This window comes from Akebia trifoliata, chromosome 15 (genome assembly GCF_017979445.1).
Source record: "Akebia trifoliata isolate Shusen 1 chromosome 15, ASM1797944v1, whole genome shotgun sequence".
In the NCBI taxonomy this organism is placed as follows: domain Eukaryota; kingdom Viridiplantae; phylum Streptophyta; class Magnoliopsida; order Ranunculales; family Lardizabalaceae; genus Akebia; species Akebia trifoliata.
The window spans coordinates 10,489,320-10,499,154 of NC_141389.1; the positions used below are offsets into that span (position 1 = coordinate 10,489,320).

General features: G+C 34.7%; 1 protein-coding gene across 1 annotated transcript; it reads right to left on the reverse strand.

Moving 5' to 3' along the window:
- Window positions 1-1,151: 1,151 nt before the first annotated feature.
- LOC147384312 (LRR receptor-like serine/threonine-protein kinase EFR) lies at window positions 1,152-4,517 on the reverse strand. The gene is made up of 2 exons (XM_086425986.1): window positions 1,825-4,517; window positions 1,152-1,724 (listed from the first exon to the last, which is right to left on the reverse strand). The coding sequence occupies exons 1-2, from the start codon at window positions 4,514-4,516 to the stop codon at window positions 1,357-1,359; spliced, it is 3,060 nt and encodes a 1,019-aa protein (XP_086282112.1). The 5' UTR covers window position 4,517; the 3' UTR covers window positions 1,152-1,356.
- Between the last annotated feature and the right edge of the window lie 5,318 nt (window positions 4,518-9,835).

The window sequence follows — 9,835 nt, forward strand, 5'->3', positions numbered from 1 at the left end:
TTGGCTAAATTTAATGTTATCAAGTCAAACAACATTTTCTGTTGCCAACGCTTGAAATTTGAGTCATTAAATTTCTCGAGTTTTTTTTGGTGATTCATTTTAATCTGTGAAAACATAATCAGAAATAATTAAATACAAAAATTGTTTTAAGATCGTTATTTGGTAGATATCCGAGAATCTATTTTCACAAGATAATCAGCAGCAACGATTCAAAATAAGTAAAATCAGAATTGGTTAGAAATCTAAACCGAACAAATTAAAGATTAGTTGAGGTTTGTGTTGAACACAATGTCTTTAAGACAATTTTGTTCCAACAAATTGGTGCTCACGGATCTATGAACAATTGTCTCCCAAGAGACAACGATGGCAACACTTCAATCTACACGTCTAACGAACTGAACATTAAGTTTGCACTCTCAAGGAGACGAAAAATTTAGAATGCAAATCAAACAGGAGAAAAAAGAAAAATTTTAATGAATCAACCAAGGTCCTAAACAAGGTTTCTAAGAGACATGATGTCGAAATTTGCACATGAAGCCAAATTGTCAAAATTTGCACCCTACCTAACATGCCCATCTACCAAGGTCTTAGAAAAGATTTCAAAGAGACATGATGTTGAAATTTGAACATGAAGCCAAATTGTCGAAATTTGCACCCCAACCCTGCTCGCACATCGTGTGTACGCACACACATTAAGAATTTTTTGGACCAATAATTTAAATATTTCTTGAGCCCATAGGCCCCTTGCGCGTGCGTGACCTTACCCAAGTCTCTCATATTCACTAAAATAGTATGGGAAGTTCTATATAAGAACTCAATAAATTTCTTATTCTTATCCGATGTGGGATTAAAGAGTTTCACTAATAAACTCAATAGTTTTACAAATCACATACTAACAAACCATGACTAATAAGGATTGTTTGGAGTCGATTTCTTATTCACTCAAAATGGATTTTTGACAACTTAATAAATGAAATTATTCTCTTCAAAGAGAAGAATAAGTTTCCAAGTGATCCTGCTTCAAATAAAGTGTGAGTCCCACTTAAATCAGAACTCAAAGTGACCCACTTGGTCATAGAAATCTGCAAATTTCTCCAGATTTTTCCAACACATGCAACTCCAATTCTAGTGACTGCATTTTGTTTGAAATCTTTATTTTTTTATTTTCTTCAACGGAAATTTCTTCTAATAGTAGAAGTGGATCCAAAATATCCATCACTCGCTCAGCCATCAAAGCTATTTTATATAACTGGTGAAAGTTTAAACTAGTATATAACTCAATAGGCATTACATATTACATATTAGAAACACATAAATGCGACAATATGTTACAAACACATAATGCGTCAATATATTTCACCTAAGAAACATTTCCATAATTGCATGTAATTCCAATAGAACATCATTGAGGCTCATTCGCTCACCTAGTAATTCTTCAGAACATGCAACTCCAATTATAATGACAGAAACTAGGCATTCTTGCATTTTGTTTGAAATCTTTATTTTTTTATTTTCATCAGTAGAAGCTTCTTCCAAGAGTAGAAGTGGATCCAAAATATCCATCACTTGCTCAGCCGTCAAAGCCATCTTACAGAATTGGTGAAGGTTTAAACCATCCTTGAACGTGTCATCAGACGGTCTCTTTCCCGTAAACATCTCCAACAAAAGTATTCCATAACTATATATATCCCCATGTATTGACACCTCGACACCCATGCCATACTCTACAATTCAAGTATTATCAAGTCAATTATATATATATGCCATGGAACCATTTAAGATTATTTATAAGATCAAAATGAATATTATAATTGAAATTCATACCTGGAGGAATATACCCAATAGTTCCCATTATGGCAATTGAACTTATATCATTTGTATCAAAATTGCTGCTACTCATAGTGAGAAACTTCGCTAACCCGAAGTCAGCCACATGCGCAGTCATATCATTATCAAGGAGAACATTGCTTGGCTTTAGATCACAATGAACAACAGGTGTTTGGCAATGATTATGAAGATAATCCAAAGCAGAAGCAATATCAATTGCTATATTTAACCTTTGGCGACAGTTCATCAGATTCCTTGATGCATGTTTTTGCTCATCTGAACTGGGGTGCAACCAATTCTCCAGACTTCCATAAGGCATGAACTCAAAAATTAGAGCTTTGAATTCATCACCTTTAAAATCCATACTTGAGCATGAAGTTATGATCTTGAGTAGGTTCCGGTGTCGAACTTTTCTCAAGACTTTACACTCAGCCATAAAACTCTTTGAAGCTCCTGTTTTCATTAGATTGAGTACCTTCACAGCAATAGGTTTCTTATCAAGAACTCCTTTATACACAGTTCCAAAATTTCCCATACCAATCAAGTTGGACGAAGAAAATCCATCTGTTGCTTTATGGAGTTCACCGTAAGAAACCTTTACATACCAATCCTTATTCAAGAAAGGTGTTGAAGAAGACTTCATTTTCGACTTTCTCCTCTGCCAATAAAGTAGAAGAAAAGATGCTAGAACAATTGAAGACAAGATCAGTACTCCAATTCCCACCTTGAAACTAAATGATATTCCTCGTTTCTTAGATTTCTTGGTGAGGCACGCTGGTAATTGAAGTTCAAGGATGCCTCCACAAAGCTTATTATTTCCAACTATTGAAAATGCACTTGCATTTTGAAAGACTCCTTTTATTGGTACCTCACCCTCAAGATCATTAAAAGACACGTTCAAATTTTCTAAAGCAAGGTCCGCTAGATCTATTGGAATTTGTCCAGATAAATTATTGTGCGAAAGATCTAAAACCCGAATACCTTTCAAAGAACTAAAAGATGAGGGAATGGATCCTCGAAAGAAATTATCCTGCAAATAAAGATATTCTAAACTTGAACAACTTCCAAGGGTGCTAGGAATTTGACCAGACAATTTGTTATGAGCGACATCTAGCTTTTCAAGAGTTTTCAATCTGCCCACTTCCAAAGGTAAGGACCCAACTAAATAATTATGGGCCAATTTAATGGAAATCAATTGTGAGGATAAACTAAAGATTTGTTTGGGTATGGAACCATTTAGACTATTTTCAGAAAGATCCAATATTTGCAAAAAATGGCACTTGCCAAGATCTGAAATGATGTTTCCTTCTAAGATGTTGTTTGATAATTTGAGACGATATAATCGAGACATGTTTCCTAAGGAGGAAGGTATCTGTCCTGAGAATTTGTTTCCATATAACAACAAGACTTGTAGGTTCTTAAGCATCCCAATACTATTGGGAATAGTACCACTGAAAAAGTTAAGTTCCATTCCCAGCACATATAAGTTAAAGAGGTTCTCAATTCCAGAAGGAATGTTTCCAGATATTTGATTTCCTCCTAAATATAGTTCATTCAATTGGTTTGAGAGATTGGCTATAGTGTTAGGTACACTACCTCCAAAATTATTGCCGAAGATATCAAACATCCATAAATGAGTGCAATTAGTCAAGGAATTGAGGAAATTCAAATCATTGGCTTTCCCACTTCCTAGATTATTGTAAGCCAAACCTAGATACTGAAGGCCCTTTAGGCTTCCAACATTAATAGGAACATCACCACTAAAATTGCATTGACCAAAGTCAATTGTCTCGAGACCTGAAGCATTGAATAATGACACAGGAATTGATCCGGAAAAATGATTTCCTCCAATAAAAATTTGGTGAAGATTAGGAAGCATGAAACCGATGTCAAGTGGAAGAATCCCAACTATTTGATTAGCTGCTACGGAAAAAATTTCGAAAGATGAGATATTGTAAAACGAAGAAGGAATCGTACCGGAGAACATATTTGCAGCGAGAGAACACTCCTTTAGAGTTTTCAATTGACCTAGGGAATCTGGAATACTTCCATCCAAATTATTTCTTGCTAAAGAAAAATTTTCAAGAGATGAAAGGTTACCAAAGGAAGATGGGATTCCCCCTATTAGATAGTTGGTTTGAAGATCTAATAGAACAAGCTTTGATAGTGAACCAAGCTCACTGGGAATCTTCCCTGAGAGTTTGTTGAAACCTAAATGAAGACTCCTAAGATTAGAACAGTGAGACAAAGTGGAAGGAATTTCCCCTACAAAAGAATTATTGCTTACATTGAATTCTTGAAGTCTGTACAAACGACCGACTTCTTGGGCGACTTCTTGGGGGATTTCTTCTTGGAAGTTGTTTTTTTCGAGAATTATCTTCGTTAGAAAAGAGAGGTTTCCAATGTAGGGAGATAAGGATCCCACCAACCCTTGGGACCTGAGGTTCAGAATTAAAACCCTTTGATGCCCACGACTACATGTAACTCCTGACCACTCGCAAAAATGGAAAGAATCATTCCACGAGCTCATAACTTGCTTAGGATCTTGAGATATCCTAGCCTTGAAAGCAAGCAACGCGAGTCGATCTGTTTCATTTCCTAAAATGCTAGTTGTGGCCAATCCTATAGGTAATAAAGTGATAAATAAGAGAAGGAGGGAATGAGGGAGAAAGAAACCAAGGGCACTCATCTTGAACAATGTTAAGTTTATGAGGATTTGAGAAACATATGGGTGAAATATATAGACAAAGAGGGTGGTAGTTGAATAACATTGGCATTGACACAAATAGCTAAAATCAAAGCTGAAAAAGGTTCTTGGGCCAGCTTTATTAATGATTATTTGGAGACTTTAGACACTGAGGCATTAGGTACTCAAAAGACTTTTTGCAATGCAGCGTTATTAGTCCAATAGAATAAATTAGTAGGGCATACGTACAAAGCCATGGCCACTAGATTATTAGAGGTAGACTTTTTGCAATGCAGCGTTATTAGTCCAATAGAATAAATTAGTAGGGCATATGTACAAAGCCATGGCCACTAGATTATTAGAGATTGATGTGCACTTTCTCCAAGAGTGACACATATGCATTAGAAGTCGTGTGTGCATGAGTTCTACCTAGGGATGCAACTTGGTTTGGTTTGGTTTGGTTTGATTTGAGCTCAAATTGGAACCGAACTGACATAGGTCAGTTCTACAAAATAAGAACTAGAACCGAACCAAATTCCATTGGAACCAAACCAAACTAAAGTCGGTTTGGTTCGTTCGGTTTTATGGGTTGCCAATATTCTATAAATTGTAAGTAATATTTTTTAATGAACAAAACAAACGTACAATAAAATAAAATTTTCTATAATAAATCACTAATTTATCCATAAAAAGTCATTAATTTATCCATAAAAAATCATTAATCTATGTACCAACTCCTCAAATTAATAATTCATAATAATTATTATATACATATATATTTATTTATTGCATAAAGACTTGGTTTTCAGTTTGGTTCGGTTCTATACAAGTTTGATTTGAGAACCAAACCAAATTGGTCGGTTCTCCATTTTCATAACTCGGAATCAAACCGCAACTTGTTTCAAACAGAACCAAACCATACACCCCAAAGCTATCAGTTTGGTTCGGTTCTCAGTTTGAACCGGACCAAGTTGCACCCCTGCCTCCTTTTCAAAGACTTTTTATAATTATGTGTTTATTAGTCAAATAGGACAGAACGTCCCACTAGTTTTACTAACTTAGTAAGGAAAAAAACCTTGCTAAGCTCATCCACTGTCAAACCAAAACCGTTTTTTCCTTACTAAGTTAGGTAGGAAAATGCAGACACATGCCAGCCACTTGATAAAAAGAAAGTTGATGGTAGGTCATAGAATGAGACAAGAATTTAATTTTATAAAATGCTAACGTGACTGTGCAAGACACTGCCTTCTAGCTAACGTGATAGTGTACAGAATCATAGATGTGTTTCCTCGAGATATGATTAAAAAGCATTAATGGTTATGTGAATACCTCCTCATCAGCTCAGTGTTGAACGAAGTGTCCTGTAAAATCACTCTAAGAAGACTCTTTAGGTCTTTATTTTGAGTCGTTCTAAATTGGCATCCTTCGGCACTCTGCTCAACACGGTGCTGATGTGATAGTGTTTAGATAGCCATAGATTTATTTTTCTTGAGATACAAGAAAATCTATGGCTCTCTACACTATCACATCAGCACAGTGTGGAAGGAAATTGGTTCAGCACTTTCCTTTTATATTTTTTATAATGATGTTCCAACCTTGACAAGGAAGGTCTAAATTGATTTTGTTCGACACTCCGCTCAACACGGCGCTAATGTGACAATGTGTAGAGAGTCACATATTTTTTTCCTTGAGATACAAGAAAATCTATGATTCTCTACACTATCACATCAGGACGGTGTCGAAGGAAATCGGTTCAGCACTTTCCTTTTATATTTTTTATAATGATGTTCCAACCTTGACAAGCAAGGTCTAAATTGATTTCGTTCGACACTCCGCTCAGCACGGTGCTGATGTGGCAGTGTGTAGAGAGTCATAGATTTTTTTTTCCTTGAGATACAAGAAAATCTATGGTTCTCTACACTATCACATCAGCACAGTGTCAAAGGAAATTGGTTCAGCACTTTTATATTTTTTATAATGACGTTCCCACCTTGACAAGGAAGGTCTAATATCTTCAGATGTAATCACCCACGAACCATATGCATCGATGAGACATGCATTAGAAGTAGAACCTATTACATAAGACCTGTGAATGCACACGTGTTACAGACACACCCGCAAATCTTATTCTGAAACTTGGAAGCGATAGAGGACGAACCCTGTTGGCGAAGTGTTTGGCCCTTGATAGCCGCCCCCAAACAACTTTTGATGGGGTTTGATCTCCTCCCATAGAGATAATCCTCACAAAAAATCAGCTTAATCTGAAACTTTTGACATTCATATGGGACAAATTTTGGCTCCCAACATTGGCTTCCTAACGGGACCATCACAATGTGAAAAAAGCCCAAATTTGACCATCCAAGACTGTTGAATTTCATAAAATTCAACAAATCAAGGGATCAAATTTTTCATTGTCAATTTTTTTTTTAATGGGCTAAAACTATCAAATTAATGAAGGATGAGAGAAATTCAATGGGTCTAAGCAATCGAACCTGGTTACATCAAGAATTTTGATGGTCTTAGACCATCAAAATTTAGTTTCTAAAATTCATGGCCCTTGTCAAATTTTCATGTAATGCATATATAGATATGTATGTTTAACCTTAATAATGATCGAATAATCTTTTAGTGGAAATCAATCATTAATATACAACTATGAATTATTTGGGATCGATTGAATACAATGGAACAGCTATAAATGTAAACTTTTATTTCTTAATAGTCCATATAGCGAACTTTTTATTTCTTAATGGTTCCTCATTATTGGCAAACTCACCACTTTTTATTTATTGTTGAGTTCAAAATTTTTATTGTCGAAATCACCACTTTTTATTTATTGTTTAGTTCACCACTTTTTATTGTCGAGTTCGACATTTTTTATTGTTGAATTCGACAATTTAAAAATTAAAAAGAAAAAAAAAATCGAACTCAACAATAAAAAGTGGTGAACTCGACACTAGTAAAACTCACCTATGTTCGATTTTTTAGCTTTTTTGACTAAAATACATAAAAGATCGATTAAAAACTTGAGATAACAACTTATCATTTAGATGATTTCAAACCAAAAGAATCATTATTGATCAATTTTCACCAAAAAATGAAGTGAAAAAGTGAAAAAAAAAAATTCTAATTTTTTTACATTCATCTTCAAAAAATTTGAAAAAAAAAACTCTTAAAAATGACTTCTTCTTCCTTTTAAATCCTTTCCAATGGAATGAAATCTCCAAAACTCGATTGGAATGCCAAAAATCCAAATTTTTTTGAATTAAAACAGTGAGTTTGAACGGCTAGGACATTCAATTGTAAGAAATGTGGGACATTAGGTTCAGGATTGATTAGAAATAAAAATTTTACTATATGAATTATTAAGAGAGGGCCTAAAACTTAGGGACTAAATAGAAAGAATCCCTCCTTGGGAGTCCTTCAAGTAATTTTCCGTATATAAAAAGATGGGTTCATAGCTGGGACTATGGCAAGCTAATCTTCTCAAGGATATGGATCTCTTCGTTCATGTTATTTCTAATTGCATTGGCGTGAGGCAAAAAGGGCAGTTATTTATTTCGTGAGAATAGGTGCAAGATCCAAAGCATTCTTATCATCCTTGATCAGCACAATGTCTCTATTGAGCTTTTGGTTATTCTAAATGATGGCGTAACATGTGGTTACATTTGATTGTAATGTCTTGGATTTAATGCAAGGCCTCGTTGGTCAAATTTGGGCCTGCCAAGCAAAAACGAAATCTAATAAATACACCAAATAAGACATAAAAATGTGACATCACATTTGAGTTTGCTTTGGTTGGATCATTTATTAGAAATAGTAGGTGAGGAACTTGGTCCAGTTCAAATCGAGAATTGAATCAAACTGATAGTTTTAGGGTGATTGGTTCGATTTGAAATAAGTTGCGGTTCTGTTTCTGATTACAAAAATGGAGAACTAGTTAATTTGATTTGGTTCTTTGATCAAGTTTGTATAGAACTGAATCAAAGCGAGAATTGAATCCTATGCAATAACTATATATATATAGGGGGCGTTCAATGGCTAACTTTTTGGCAAAACATTTTTCAAAACATGAGTAAGAGGTTTTGGAATGGGTGATTTTTGGTGAGGATGATTTCTACGGTGAGGAGATCATCATCACCAAAAATCAGCCCATTCGAAAACTTCTAACCCCATCAAAAACAGTTTACAAAAAATGGACGGTCCACGATTTTTCAGCTTGTAAACATGGGTTAGAAGTTTTGGAATGGACTGATTTTTGGTGAGGATGATCTCCTCACCGTAGAGATCATCCTCACCAAAAATCAGCCCATTCCAAAACCTCTAACTCATGTTTTGAAAAATGTTTTGCCAAAAAGTTTGCTAAAAAGTTTGCCATTGAACGCTACCCATATATATATATGGGTCAGGTTCAAGGGCAGAAAACATATGAGAAAACTTTCGTTTTTTAAAGTAAGGGTTAGAGGTTTTGGATTGAGCTGATTTTTTGCAAGGATGGTCACTATGATGAGAAGATCATCCTCACAAAAAATCAGCTCAATCAGAAACTTCTAAATCCATCAAAAGTGATTTACAAATTTGTGATAAAAATTGGTAAAAAATCGACGGTCCACATTCTAAATCACTTTTAATGGGGTTAGAAGTTTCAGATTGGGCTGAATTTTTTTTTTTTTTGGATGATCTTTCCATCATAGAGATCATCCTCATAAAAAATCAGCTCAATCCAAAATTTCTAACCCATATTTTAAAATTTTATTTACCGTCGAAAGTTTTCTCATATGTTTTCTCATATGGCCCTTGAACCTGACCCTATATATATAGGGTCAGGTTCAAGGGCCATATGAGAAAACTTTGGACGGTAAATAAAATTTTAAAATATGGGTTAGAAATTTTGGATTGAGTTGATTTTTTGTGAGGATGATCTCTATGATGGAAAGATCATCAAAAAAAAAAAAAAAATCAGCCCAATCTGAAACTTCTAACCCCATTAAAAGTGATTTAGAATGTGGACCATCGATTTTTTACCAATTTTTATCACAAATTTGTAAATCACTTTTGATGGATTTAGAAGTTTCTGATTGAGCTGATTTTTTATGAGGATGATCTTCTCATCATAGTGACCATCCTTGCAAAAAATCAGCTCAATCCAAAACCTCTAACCCTTACTTTGAAAAACGAAAGTTTTCTCATATGGCCCTTGAACCTGACCCTCTATATATATATATATAGAGAGAGAGAGAGAGAGGGAGAGATTTGGGATAGACTTTTTATAGATAGATTTGGGATTTATCGTATCAACTTTTACATTTGTTTTTACAATTT